Source organism: Lycorma delicatula, chromosome 2 (assembly GCF_047948215.1).
Source record: "Lycorma delicatula isolate Av1 chromosome 2, ASM4794821v1, whole genome shotgun sequence".
In the NCBI taxonomy this organism is placed as follows: Eukaryota; Metazoa; Arthropoda; class Insecta; order Hemiptera; family Fulgoridae; genus Lycorma; species Lycorma delicatula.
Window position 1 is genome coordinate 112,256,774 of NC_134456.1, and position 15,312 is coordinate 112,272,085.

Here is a 15,312-nt window from a genome sequence, read left to right on the forward strand (position 1 = left end):
TTTAAACTTTTTTATTGAATTATTTACTTACATAATTTCTTATAGTATATTCTAAAAATCCATAAAAATAAAATATACTCAAATAAGTGTTGTCAAATAATGATAAACAGCTTTCAACAGTTTAGTGATTTATTAATAAGTAGAATAGTTTTACCTAACAATTTTTTCTTAGTGAAACAATTTTCATAGGAGAACAATTTTTAATTAAGGCCATCCTTTAAAGAAAAATTGTTATATATATGTAAATATATTTGTTAAATTATTTTACATAGCCTGATCTCTGAAGAGATCCACAGTTTGGAGTTCTGCATTTCTTCCTCAAAGTCTGATTTATAAGCTGTAATGTTACCTTGCAGATAAAAAAATTAACTATGCTTGCAACCCCACAGATTCAAACATATGCACTTCTTAAAGGATTTAGATTTTAGAAGAATTAAGAGGCTCAACTTTATTTTATAACCCTTCAGAATCTAGTTTATTTTTTTTACAACCTCAAAAAAGCCTCAGACAGAATTACTATGACGTGATGGTAGTACTCCATGACCCACCGAGTTGGTCTAGTGGTGAACTCATCATCACAAATCAGCTGATTTTGAAGTCGAGAGTTCTAAGGTTCAAATCCTAGTAAAGGCAGTTTACTTTTATATGGATTTGAATATTAGGTCCATAGATACCAATGTTCTTTGGTGGTTGGATTTCAATTAACCACACATCTCAGGAATGGTCGGCCTGAGACTGTACAAGACTACTACACTGTACATGATATGTACATCCATACATATCCTCATGCATCCTCTGAAGTAATACCTTAAGATGCTTCTGGAGGCTAAACAGAAAAAAGAGAGGTAGTATCCATGTTTTAATTTTGTTTATATTGCTTACCATACCATTTTAACAGTTAAAATGGTATGAAATACATGTATGGTACATGAAATACATGTATTTACAATCTACCTGCCTTGAGGAAAAAAAACAAGCTTTAATCCTATAAATAAATCAATGTATAAAAAAATAATTGTATTTTAAAATTCTTTTTAATTTTAAAAGAAGGTGTGATCTAAAAAATGAACTAACCTTGAATTGGTAAATCAGAACAATAAGAAATATTTCAAACTAGTAAATCACTGAAATCCAGTGAAGCATTTTAATTTACTGATCCATGTCATGTGAAAGCAATACAATTTGTCACATACTACTTTAATTCAATAGAGATTGTTAAATCTTTAGAGAAGTTCACTCTCTGAAAAGCATAAAGCAATAGATATTTTTTTAACAATTTATGAAATAATCATTGGAATGTAATGGCATAAAGCATATACTGTCATCAATGTGAACATATACAGTAATTTTACTTTCTTCAAATTTGTTACATTTTTTTGTTGTGTTTTACTTCTTTCTGAAAAAGTAAGCATATGAAGGGCAAAAAAATAAAGTTAGTATTTTTAGGCCTTGTATGTGCTGTATAAGGATATACAATAGGTATAATATTCTATGTTAATAATATTCAAAACTATAATTTTCATAATAATAAATTCTGATGTATAACTGTATAACAGATTTGTGTCTGCATAACGATCTTATAAAAAACATTATTTTCTTATTAGTAATTTAGTTACAAGTATATTGATAAAATTAGGAGTAAAACAATATTGCAAAAAGAAATGATTTATTACTTTAAGTAATAAATATTATAAAGAAAATAATAGATAACAATATAAAATGCACATAAAGATAAAATTTCTTGTAAATAAAAACACCTGATTACTTGTTTTACACTCTCTTCTTTGTTCCTAAAATAATTAATTATTTTTAACAATTGATTGCCAACGCAAGTTATTTTTTAACAGATATTAAGATTAATTACAAATATCCTGTCTATATTTGTCATGAAATTATATATTAAAATTTTACGCATCCTGCACCAATTAAAAATGATTAGTTAGATTATGTCTTGCTCCTAAAGAAAATAATTACAATATATTTACATATACTAGTAGAACTATGGATGTTTATTAAACAATTTGAATAATATTTTTGCTGGTTTCTGGTAAATAATTTTTTTATAAAGAATTTCTAACCATCTCAATTTATTTGTATTTATTAGATTATCTTATTACTATATGAATAAAAATATCATTATTGAATATAGTTAAATATTAAAAATCATATTGTAAGATGAAAAATAATTAAAATTTTTAAATAATCATCAGTTCTGTTTAAAATTATTGAAAATCTTTCTTCTGAAAGAATTTCAATAATTATCATCTCCTTTTTATGTGAGCTGTACAATATTTCACCCATCAATTCTAATGTTCCATTTAATATTTAATAACATTAAGGTACTGTGATGTTTCATCGTCTTTAATGGATGTCAAATAAAATTTTCAGTAAAAATGAATAAGTGTATATATTTATATTCATGTAGAAGCACATATATGCATTATATATATATATATATATAAAACCACCTAAAATCTAACTTCACTTGCATTTTTACATTTTTAAAACTTAAAACTCAGTCTAATAATTTACTCTCTACATTATTTGACAGATGAAGAATAAAAATTTGATATGAATGTATTTGTGTATAGGTATAAAGATTTGTTTGACAAATCCAGTAAATTTATCAGTTACTGTATAAAGCCTATACAACTATTCATATAAGTTTCCCAAAAGTCTTGAAGTGCAGTGTCCAGAATTTGTACCTTTTATAAATATACATTATAAACTAATCATTAGTATAGTACTCGTAATAATAAACAGTTATTTTATTGTGTACCCCTTCACAGAATTTGTATATCTTTACCATATTTGAAAATTCTTCCCTCCAATTTATTTAAAATACAATCAAAAGATTTTCTTTTATGGAAACAATAATATCCTGTTGATAAATCTTTAAATAATAATAATACTGTTGATGAATTTTTAAAAACTAGCTTTATCTACATCCAGGGTACATAAATATATACTCAAAATAATTTTCTATACCAGCTTCTAAATTGTGAATTATTATATAGTAATTGTTTGTATTTAATGTATTTACCTTAATGTTATTTCATGTGCTGGCATTAAAATGATTTAATATGGACTTTTAACACATCTATTTTTTATCTTCTAATTTGTTTTTATATTAATAATTTATCTTAGATTGACATAATTTATATAATATATTTTTATATACTGATCAGAATAAAGATTTATTTATTTATGTAGGGCAGATATCACCTGCATTTCAATACGCTTGGCATGCATATATGCAGGCATATAATTGGTTCAGTGAATAACAGAAAATTTTGCTCCTACAAATCAGAATTCATAAATTTTTCTAACTTTCTACTACTTCATCCAACCAAATTTCTTATTTTTTCATGAATGAGATGTTATTGAGTGGAAAAAATTTTAATATTTGTAACAAGGGTAGAGGTAATCATTCTTATCACAAAAGTATAAAATAAAAATAGTACTAAAAACTAATGTTTCTTACTTTTCCAACATGTCAACTAGGAATATTTTAATTTAAGTGGTTTTAATTTATTTTACAAATCATTGGTTCTTAACACTTAGCAGAGAATTTAAATTTTTGAATTTTCATTCTTTTTAATTAGTTTTTTAATCAATACAGGATTTTTTTTTTTTTTTGCTTTAAGTAAAATAAAGAGAGAAAGTTAATAATGACACAAATATGAAAATATCTTTTACTTTTTGGGAAATATTTTATTTCTTGGTGAAAATTTGAACTCAGAATCTTTAGGATGAAAGTTAGAGATACTAACTGTCTACATATGACAGTTAGTATTTTTCACCAAACTTTTTTTTTTTTTGTTTAACCTCTGGGACCAATAGATTAGGTATTGCTTCAGAGGATGAGACGAATGATTTGTAGCATGTATGAAAAATTCCATGCCTAACCAGGATTTGAACCTGGGACCTCCGGATGAAAGGTTGAGATGCTATCACTTGCACCACAGAGGCTGGCTTTTTCAACAACCTATACTGTTTATAATGAAACAATTAAAGATGATTTAGTTCACATTAAACTACTAACAGATCCATCCATTATTATTTTTTTAATACAATTGCAATAACAAAATTAATGAGCTTAATTTGGTACCACTGATTTAGTTTCAACTTCATTGTTCACTACATACTATACAGTTACTTTCTTAAATTGAAATTTTTAATTGTTACAGCACAAGAACAGCAATTGAAACAAAAGGATGGGATGTCTTCAGAGATCTACCTCCAAAAAGCGACAGTGGGTCTATGGAGAGCCAGGTTTGTTTGGAGTTCACTGTCAAGATCCTCAAGGTAGTTGCTTATCTTGTAACATTTGTTATTGTACTTGTAGCAGGAGTTCTAGCAAAAGGATCTCTCTTCTTCATGACATCACAACTTAGGCCAGATAGAGTTGTAACTTATTGTAATAAAGATTTAGGTAATATACATTTCACTATATATTTAAATAAAGATAATAATCTCAAACAAGAATAATACTAACAACAATTATATTAATTGTATTAATAATTACTAAAACAATTTCAAAAAAAAAAAATAATATGAGAAAAGAATTCATCATTTGAATGTGGATTCTCAAAAATATCAACACAAAAATCATTTTCAACAATTTTTTCAACTTTTTTCTTACTGCAGCAATCTTCTTATCTTCAATATGATAAATAATCTAAAGAAATATGAATTTATGAGACGTAAAATAATACTTGAATAAAATTATCAAAAAGCTTTTATTTATATGAATTATTAAGTTAATATATATTAATGTGTTGCCCTTAGTTGCTCAGTTGGTAGCAAAATACAAAGTGGTTTTAATTCTGAATTTAAATTTACAATTTTTACGCCTTACATCATTAATTTGATCTCAGTTTAATTTCAGTTGTAAGTAAGTGGGTCAGATAAAATATCATTTTGAAATTGCTTAGATCAATTAATTTTTGTGTTTGCCTTTTATGAAAATCAACAATATACTTATTTTTAATATTTCTTTTCTTTTATTATAATAAAAAAAAGAAATTCCTCCGTATCATTTAATAATCATAATAATTAGTTGACTCAATTAATTGAAATTTAAAAATCTTAAATATTAAAATAACAAGTTATTATACATAGAATAACAGTTCACTTCCTAGTTTTCATTTCTTTGATTTTTGTACAAATCACAAAGAAAGTGAACAGTTAAATTAAAGCATAATTTTTATGTTATTTCTTCTGTACATCATCCATTAAGTAATTACATTACTTACAGCAATGTAATTACGTTACTTACACCTTATTGCAGCTGTAATTAATCATTACAGCTGCAATCAAACTGATATGATATTCTTACACAGTATGAAATCAATTCTCACTGTAGTAGTGGTTTGTGCCAAGCCTAACTCAATGTTACATTTTCTACTTTAAACCTGATAAGTTCCTTCTTTTTCATAGAAAAAAATAAGTATTTATTACAAGAAATGATTTTATTGTAAAAAATAAGATTATATGTTGAATAATAACAAATATTACAATTTATTTATTACCTTCAGAAAGTGCACAGTGATGTTCAATAACAGCTATTATTCTCCTCTATTTACTTTTTTAAATGTCATAATGAAAAACTTTTTCTGTTGAAACATTACATGACTGTTTCTAAGTTTTTATTAATTTTTTTACAGGTAGAGACAAACAATTTGTAGTTAATTTACCTCCAGAGGAACGAATAGCATGGACTTGGTGTATAGTAATTGCATTTATGGTACCAGAAATAGGTACATTAATACGATCTATAAGAATTTGTTTCTTTAAATCATGGAAACGGCCACCTTTCAGTGATTTCTTATTTATAACAGTTATGGAAACTCTCCATGTGACTGGTTTAGCTTTATTATTCTTTGTTATTCTTCCTGAATTGGATGTAATAAAAGGTGCCATGATTACAAACTGTGTTTGTTTTGTTCCTGCTTTATTAAGTAAGTAAACATAAATAATACATACTAACATGTTTAACAAGTTATCATTTATTATAACTAGAATTAAAACACAAAGCCTCATTTTTTTTCACTGAATATGTTTAAAAATCAGATAAGCTTATTCTATTAGAGGTTAATAATACTGTTAAATGCTTCTCTTTAAAATTTATTATGCTTTAAAATTTATTCGTTCTCAAAGTGGGTGATAACGCCCCCTTGTAGGTGCTGAAGGCCTTCATTTGGGGGGGGGGGGGTTAGAAGGCCCACAGAAAATTGGGGGCATTCAAGTGGTCTAGGAAGGCTGATTAAAAAAAAGGAAGAGATTATGTTTTCCTGATATTTTACTACATTTTAATGTAAAGTAAAATATAAATTTCAACTCAGAAAGAGGATATGCCACATTTAAAAACAATAATTGCAATCAGATAGTGAGTTTAAAAATTTTGGGGGCGATAGAAAATTTTTGATTCTCATTAAGGGCACTGGGCGGTGGGTGGTGGGCAAAAAAGTTTGAAAATCAGTGTTTTATACTGTAAAAACTTACTCATTTGACTATAATCCAGATGACAAAGTTCAGATATCCCAGAAATGCTACGTAGCATATTGAGATCATAATAAGTGTAAAGTGTAAAATTCTGAAACTTATTTGATACATAAATTAACTTTACATTCCAATGTTACTTAAATTAAAATCAATTTTGATGCTTGCAATACAGTCACTCCTCACATTTCACAGCTACAATTGCTTATGATTGTATAATAAGTTATATACACAAGTACGTAATTGACTACTTGGTTTATTAATTACAGTCTTCAATTTTCAAATAAATAAATATGAAAAATCTAAACTTTCCCAATTTAAAAAAAAAATTAATAAATTAATTTTATTGCAGTGTGTGTATTTCATAATACTGTCTTAATCTGAAATTAAAAAATTAACCAAAACTACAACTGAAATGGACTTCTATAGTTTTGTAAAAGTGTAGATAATGCATGTGTTTAAAACATCCTGATGCCAAGTATGTCAGGATAATTCAAATGCTAAGCTAAAAAGGATACAAATAAACTGAAATTAAATACAAGATTAAAACAAAAAATGAAATTATAGTTTTGAAAATAAGCATTTACTGATCTTTCATTATTATTTTGAGTGAAATTGGCTATGAAATTTTAATAATTTTGACTTGAAGTCTATGTATTTATTTTGAAAATTTAGACTTAGTTATCATTGCTTTATTAAAATAAAAATTATTATTAAAATAAAATTCCTTCATGCTCAACAACCAGTACAAAAAAAAAATTATCTAAAATGCACATTTTTTATTGTTAATAATCAGAATGCAAACATATTAGTAAAAAAAAAAAAAAATTAAATTAAAGTAAATCAATCTAAAAAAATTTATATTGTTAAAAAAAGCAAAAATGTAGATTAATACTTATGATGAAATATTAATTGATAATAATGAAAAGTGTCAAATTTAAGTTAAAACTATTTTTAATATGTAATGATGTTGGTTGCTACCATCTACTATGTTCTTTTAATGCCAATTTATTTAAATAAGTATTTAAATTGGAAATGATTGGTTGCATTCAATTATCAGATTTTATATGTGGAAACGTAGTTTTGGTATGACGAGATCAGAAATAATTAAAAAGTATTAGAAATTCAATTATAAAAATAAGTTTGAAATAAAATAAATGATATAATTTTTTATAAAAATAAACAATTTTTAACTTAATTGTTTATTTCAATAAATTTTTTTAGGTTTAGTTTCACGTAATACAAGAGGATGTACAACAAGGTCAGAAAAGACAGAGGTTTATATGAAGGCAATTGTGGATGTTGTGGCTATAGCAGCCCAAGCTACAGGATTTGTGATGTGGCCAGCACTGGAGGGTAATTCAAGACCAAACCTATGGCTAATACCTATCTCACTATTCTTCATTTCTTGTGGCTGGTGGGAAAATTATGTTTCTAAACATTCAGTGTTTGGTAAGCTATTTTATTTATTAAATAAAACTTAATAGTACAATATTATTTCATCTAACAATAAATCTGAGTTTACTTTACAATTGTATTTAATATTTTACATTATAAATACTGTTTACTATAAAAAAATTAAGAAAACGTTTCAAAAAAAATAATAATTGAAACTATTCTTTCTACTTAGTATTACAAGCAGTCTTCCAGTAAATTGCACTACTGTTTTATTTTATTAATAACCAACTCCCTTAATTTTTTTTTTTTTTAAATATTTTTGTGTTTAAAAATTGTGAGCCCTTATATATGATGCTTCAGTTCATGAAATTAGACACTATTTGACAGAGCCATCATGTTTCATCATTTGTTTTTGCCAGTATCTATTATTTTTCATTAACTAAATATTAAAAAAAAAAATTACATAAAGCCATTGAAAATGTCCATATCATAAATTAAATTAATTTATTTATTAACATCTTTGTTATTAAAATATGTTTTATTATTAAAAAAATGAGAAATAGATTAATATCTCATTTTTGGTGATAGATTTAGAATGAATGTGAATTTGATTCCTTTAGATTAAAATATGTTTTTTTTAGATTAATGAAAAATAAAATTATGTTTTTCATTTTAAATGAATTGTGGATCATAGGAAGATTATCTTAATCAAAACACTATTCTCTACAAAAAAAATTGATCTAATTATTTTTAGAGATGAAAGAGTACTGTGTAAAACCAACCCTGTGATCTTGAAGAGATCAAAATAAAAATTATGTTAAAAGTACCAGTCAAAAACTGTGGAACCCGATAGTGTTTTTAAAATGTCCCTAGTTTATTTGAAGAATTGCTCATTGACAATGATGCTAATAACTTATTCAAATAATACTATTTCTTAATAGGACAGTAGCCAAATCATTGTTGGGCTGACACTGAATATTAATTTCTGAAATAAAGAGTTGTTAAGTTGATAGTAATTCAATTTTTTTTTGTGAGGAAAACACTGATGAAGTCAGAGCTACAGAAAAATTGCATATTTACTCATTATATCTTTCATTTGTTTTTTAGTATTTATGAAACCATTATGGAGAGTAAAGGACCGCCTCAAGAGAACAAGATATTTTTCATACATATTCATTTCAATATGGAAGGTTCTTTGTTTTTTTCTATTGACTTTAGCAGCTATTTTCTACAGAGGTGAAAGTATTACAAAGTTTTTCACTTCATCTTCAGTTGGCTTTGCAGAACATAAAATTCGCGTTACTGAGGTAATGAATATTTGTGTTACATTTTGACTTTCAGCTTTTAATATTTTTATTAAATTTTTAGTATTAAATTAGTACATTAACTATTTACAAGTAACATGTTTTAATTATAAATGCCTTTAACATTAATGCTAATTATCAAAGTGTAAGCATGCTCACAATAGTGAAGATCGTTTATGGTAACTAAATGTTATTACAACTAAATACATTATTTTAAAAATAATTTTGAATAATTCTTATTAAACAATGAATATTAATAGTTGCTTTTTTTAACTGATGAAAAAAATATAATTATCTGCAGACCATTTTAAAAGATGACTAGAAGGCAACCATAGTTTATGTTATTACAATAAACTTTTCAAATGACAAACAAAATATTTTTAGTAATTTATTTCAAAATGTTTTCAGTCTTTCTTGTGATCATCTTCAGTGATTGCTATTCTTCCCCAGGGAGCAGCTGCTAGTCTAATTTTTAGTTAGGCAGACAGAAATTTAGAATGTGGTAAAAAGTACATGTACATGCAGTACTTAAATTCTTAGATGTGGAGTTGAATTGTCTGTAAATTCTATATATGAATATATAGTGTTTGTATATACTTGTATCTCACAATACTTTGATGTATATGATCTTTGTGTATCTGTAAAATATTAAGGTTGTTAAACAATTTGTAAATTTGTGACTCATCTACAAAATGGTTGGCAAATGTTGCTACAGAGGGCTTTTAAATATTGTATACTTGATTCTATGTACATAAATACAAATTTTAACTTTGTGTATCACGTAAAGCAAACAACAAACTCACACTTTTAAAAATTACAGACCGACATTGACAGAGCATTACGTACCTCTAAACATCAAACTTATATTAGCTTTTAGTAGCAAAACATGTGAGCTGCATGATCTATATTACACAACAAAAAATTTCTATACCACATGAAAAAACTCAAAATTATAAAATATCTACTGCACATACTTGTATATAACATTGAAACATCTACATAAAATATAAATCCAACCCACTTTTTGACCCTATTATGGGCATACGGGGTGTGATAAAAAAATACGGTGAATAATTTTTTATTAAAAAAAGTAATAAGATTACATGGAATTCGATTTAATCTCCTTCAAAGTACTGTCCTTGGCAAGCAATGCACTTATCGCAACGTTGACTCCATGACTGGAGGCATTTCTGGAAGGGCTTTCAGCTGCTCGGTCGTGGCGCTCTCAATGTCAGCAATGGCGTCAAAACGTTTTCCTTTAAGCACAGTTTTAATTTTTGGGAAGAGCTAAAAATCGCATGGTGCTAAATCCGGTGAGTATGGCGGATGTGGACAGACAGGAACACTTTTTTCGGCCAAAAACTCGCAAATGAGAAGCGAGGTGTGACACGGCGCGTTGTCGTGGTAAAGAAGGAAGCCATTAGTCCATTTTTCTAGTCGCTTTCTTCGTACGTCGTTTCGCAAACGTTGCAGTACATCCTTATAAAATTAAGAGTTTACAGTTGTTCCCCTTGGAAGGAATTCTGATCGCACTATGCCCTCACTATCGAAAAAACAACGAGCATGACCTTGATGTTGGATTTTGACTGACGTGCTTTTTTAGGGCGAGGAGATGAACTGGTTTTCCATTGGGAACTCTGCATTTTGGTCTCAGGGTCATAGCCATAGACCCAACTTTCATCTCCAGTTACAATGTTGGCCATGAAGTCCGGATCTGCATGAAGACGACCCTTGCAAATTGACACACGATTTTCCTTCTGTTCATCACTCAAAAGTCTGGGAACAAATTTTGCACTCACTCGTCTCATTTGCAATTCATTAGTTAAAATGCTTTGAACGGATCCGTACGAGATGTTAAGGTCTTCCGATAGCTCTCGAATAGTCATTCGCCTGTTTGAATTCACCATTGTTTCCACTTTTGCACATTTTCAACTGTTTTTGTGGTTACTGGACGTCCCGCACGCTGCTCGTCTTCAACAGACTCATTTCCGTTTTTAAATCGGTCATACCACTTGGACACAGTCTTCAAAGTTACCACATTATCGCCGTACACCGATTCTAACATTTCGTAAACTTCTTTGGCACTCTTTTGCAACTTAAAACAAAACTTAATGTAATGCGTTGTTCAAAATCCATGTTGCGCGACAGGCACGATAAACACAACCTCACTCTAGCGGCTCTGGCAGCTGACTGGCAAGCTCGAACGTGTTACAACTTGTCCCTGCCTGTCTCAGTTGATCACGCTATTGGACAAATTAGAGCATATGAATGTAGCATCGGCAGTTGCCGCTATAAAAATTCATTCGCCGTATTTTTTGATCACACCTCGTATGTCTTCGTAATTCTACGAAAAAAAAACAGAAGCATCATACAATAAAAAATTAGATATTCCAGTGGAACATTAGAAAAATATACTAACTAATTCATTTGTTTGCTACCATACTCTATTTTAACAGTTGTTTTTAAGATGTTAAAAACACATGTTTCAATTGTCTTTTAGTAATTGGATTACTGATATTACTTGTGAATGAAAGATGTAAGAAGTGATTACAGCAGAAAAAGCTTTTAATAGAATAAGCTGAAACTATTTGACGCTCAAGATGGCATCCCTGAAACAGAAATGTTGGCTGTTTGAAAAAAATGTCCATTATTATAAATTTTTTTTTAATTTTAAAGTGGAAAATGCTGTTTCCTCTTGAAACATGTATTGTGGAAGAATAGTATGCTATGACAAGATTTTTTATATACCTTACAGTCCTGATCTTGCATCTTCAAATCTTTTTTTGTTTTGTCTTCTCAAAGAGTTTTTAGATAGTACCAAGCTTGACAACGATGAGTAGGTCAAGAATGGAGTACAAAAATGTTTCATACTTCTAGATAAATAATTTTTTACTATTGGAATAAAAAGCTCACAGAAAGAAGGAATGTATTTCTAAATAAAGCTGGGTATTATGTTGAAAATTAGCATTAGTTATCATTGTCACTGAATAAATTATAATTCTTTAATTATTAATTATTCTGTTTAATTATTAAATGATTCTAGTATACAATTAAAAAAAAAGTAATTTATTTTAATTGATTACATATTTCTTAAAAAATGTTCCATAATTTTCTCTACCTTCTGGCATAAACCATAAACAATCTTCCAATGATCAATTCTATGGTTACATTATGTATGCCCTTACATTCACAATAATGATGTCTTCTGTAAGAATTATTGTTGTTTGAAAATTTTTTTATTGAGTTCTGCTCATGTGGTTATGATTTTTTTTTAGATCAGACCAACGTTTGGTGGTACTAGCTTACCTGATCTAGCTAATGTTGTCCCAACTGGAGAAATAATTGACATTAATGCTGAACATAAAACTGCTACTTATGTACTGTTTACTCATATTATAGCTGCTTATCTGTGCTACATTTTTGGTAAGTCTTTATGTTGACTTCTAATATCTGTAAAAATGTTTCTTTTTTTATTTAATAATTATTTAATTCAAAAACAAATTTCTATTAATGTAGTAGAAGAATTGGATCTGATATATTTATATTCCTATCGCTTTAATTAAAATCATTTGTTTGCTTATATGAACATTTTTTTTTTCATATTTGAAACAACTATAAAATTTAAATTGAAAGCTAAATTTATATTCTGTACACTCATTCAGCAGATTAAATGCTGATAGCATTGTTTTATCAATTACAAGAATATAAAACTTATGAACTGATCATAAAAAACAATTGTATTTGGTTTGAATTAAAATAAAGTAATTAGTGTTTGAAATACAGTGAAAATAAAATCAGGCTGAGTTTGAGACTTGGTAGTATTCATAAATATTTTATTGTTAATATATTTTTTTATCTGTATGTTTTCAACGATGACTTAGATATAATTAATTTTAAATTTATGTTTGTTTGATGAAAAATAAATGTTAAAAATCTGCCATGTGATAAAGCATGATTTTAAGGTAATAATAGTGACTTTGGTGCAGTAATGCACTGGTATCAAAAACTTTTTGTTAGTAAAATAGTTTAAATTGTAAAATTTTAGTAATATTTGACTATTAATTGTATCTTTTTCTTCTAGGAAAGTTTGCTTGTAAAATTGTCATCCAGGGCTTCAGTTATGCATTTCCTGTGAACTTGACAATTCCTGTTACCATTTCTATCTTGATTGCTATGTGTGGTTTGAGGCAGGAAGATCCATGTTTTTTTCACAATACTATTCCAGATTATCTTTTCTTTGAATCTCCACCAATATACTTCTTAAATGATTTCATTTCAAGACAAGTAAGTTGTAAAAATTCATTGTTTACATTTATTATTAAATTAAAAAATTCTTTCTTTTTTTCTTATATCAAGTTCAATTTATATTGTTGGTAATTTAATTTGTATTGTATGTAAACTCTCACTCGCGCACACACACACACACACACACACACACACACACACACACACACACACACACACACACACACACACACACACACACACACACACACACACACACACACACACACACACACACACACACACACACACACACACACAACACACAACACACACACACACACACACACGCGCACACACACATCCACATCCCCAGAGAGAGAGAGAGTAAATTATTCTTGAGTTTACTATTTTATTTAACTAATTTAAACAAATTATGCACACATAATTATTATTTATTTCTTAAAGTCTCTAAACAATATTAAAAAAAATTATACATTCAGCAGATCATTTGGGAAGAAATTTGGGTACTTACAATAATAAAACTAACATCAAGAAAATTCTTATTTTTTTGGTAAAAGTATCAAAAATGAGTGATTAATATATTGTTCCTCGACACGTTAATAATGATTATTGTGAGCAATTACATCATAGGCCAGCAATTATAACATATTGCAAACAAAAACTGAATATACCTTAACACAAATTAAAAATTTTTAAGATACAATATTTTAAAAATTATGTAATAGAATACATTGAAAATTAATGTTTGTGCCTAGCATGTACAGTAAAATTAATGACAAGCATGTACAGCATAGCAAAAATGTACCCAACAAGGAAATTGTAATAAAAGATCGAAACTTAGAGTTGTGCTGCCTGTATATCTGTAGAAGGTAATTCAGAAGTTACTGAATTAGGGCATCCACGTGATGATGGATGTAATTAAAGGTCAACTCAGCACTCAGCATTGTTATAGTGTTCTGTCCTATTATATGCATAATACTCATATATATTTTTGTCGTCACAGTGTTTGTTGTTTGTGTTCATGTACATAGCTGTTTTTCCATGAAAATTGTGTATTTATAAGTTTTGCAATTTTATTAAGGTTTACAGACACATGAATAAACTGAATGGGTTACAATTAAACCTGAACATTAGCAGAATTAATTACTTGTTTTTTAAGGAATAAATATAAACACAAATTTTTTTCAGCATGCTTGGGTGTGGTTATTATGGCTTCTCTCTCAAACATGGATTACACTTCATATATGGACTCCAAAATGCGAACGTTTAGCCACAACAGAAAAATTGTTTGTTTTGCCTATGTATAACTCATTATTGATTGATCAATCGCTTGGTTTAAATCGAAGAAGAGATGATGAAAAGGATGTCAAAACAGAGGTAAAAGATATATATATATATATTTCACGTAATATTAAATTTTAGTAAGACAGTGATCAATATGTTTTTGGTTATTTGAATTTTCAAAAAAAGACAATAATTATAAATATATATTTGAAGATTTCATTCAATGCATATGAAGGTTTATTCTTTAAAGCTGTAACTTCCTGACATACTTGCAGTCAGCCGCATGCTGAGTACTACCACTTTATCAATGTGTCATTGACAACCTGCGGCAAGGATTTAAATAACTATTATCTTAACTTTTTTGCTTATTCAAAATCTCTTTTACTTATTGAGTGAGGCTAACAGAGTCTTCAATCTTCATTGGTTGAGCTCCAATTTGATTAAGGAACTACACTCCAAAACCTTTTTCTTGTAACATTTTCATCATGAATCCCTTGCATCTCTGTGCCTTCCTTTAAAACAATCATTGAACAGCTTAGCTTATCTTTGTAGATAACATAAATATCAAATAAAT

The 15,312-nt window shown here is 27.7% G+C and overlaps 1 protein-coding gene across 1 annotated transcript in view; it reads left to right on the forward strand.

Annotated features, from left to right (window-relative positions):
• kkv (hyaluronan synthase-like protein kkv) overlaps positions 1-15,312 on the forward strand; it is a 195,245-nt gene that overhangs the window by 140,927 nt on the left and 39,006 nt on the right. Inside the window, exons 3-9 of the mRNA XM_075356090.1 lie at positions 4,191-4,435; positions 5,670-5,963; positions 7,729-7,956; positions 9,010-9,209; positions 12,482-12,629; positions 13,288-13,490; positions 14,643-14,831. Coding sequence (XP_075212205.1) covers positions 4,191-4,435; positions 5,670-5,963; positions 7,729-7,956; positions 9,010-9,209; positions 12,482-12,629; positions 13,288-13,490; positions 14,643-14,831 — 1,507 coding nt within the window. The remainder of the gene's footprint in view (positions 1-4,190; positions 4,436-5,669; positions 5,964-7,728; positions 7,957-9,009; positions 9,210-12,481; positions 12,630-13,287; positions 13,491-14,642; positions 14,832-15,312) is intronic.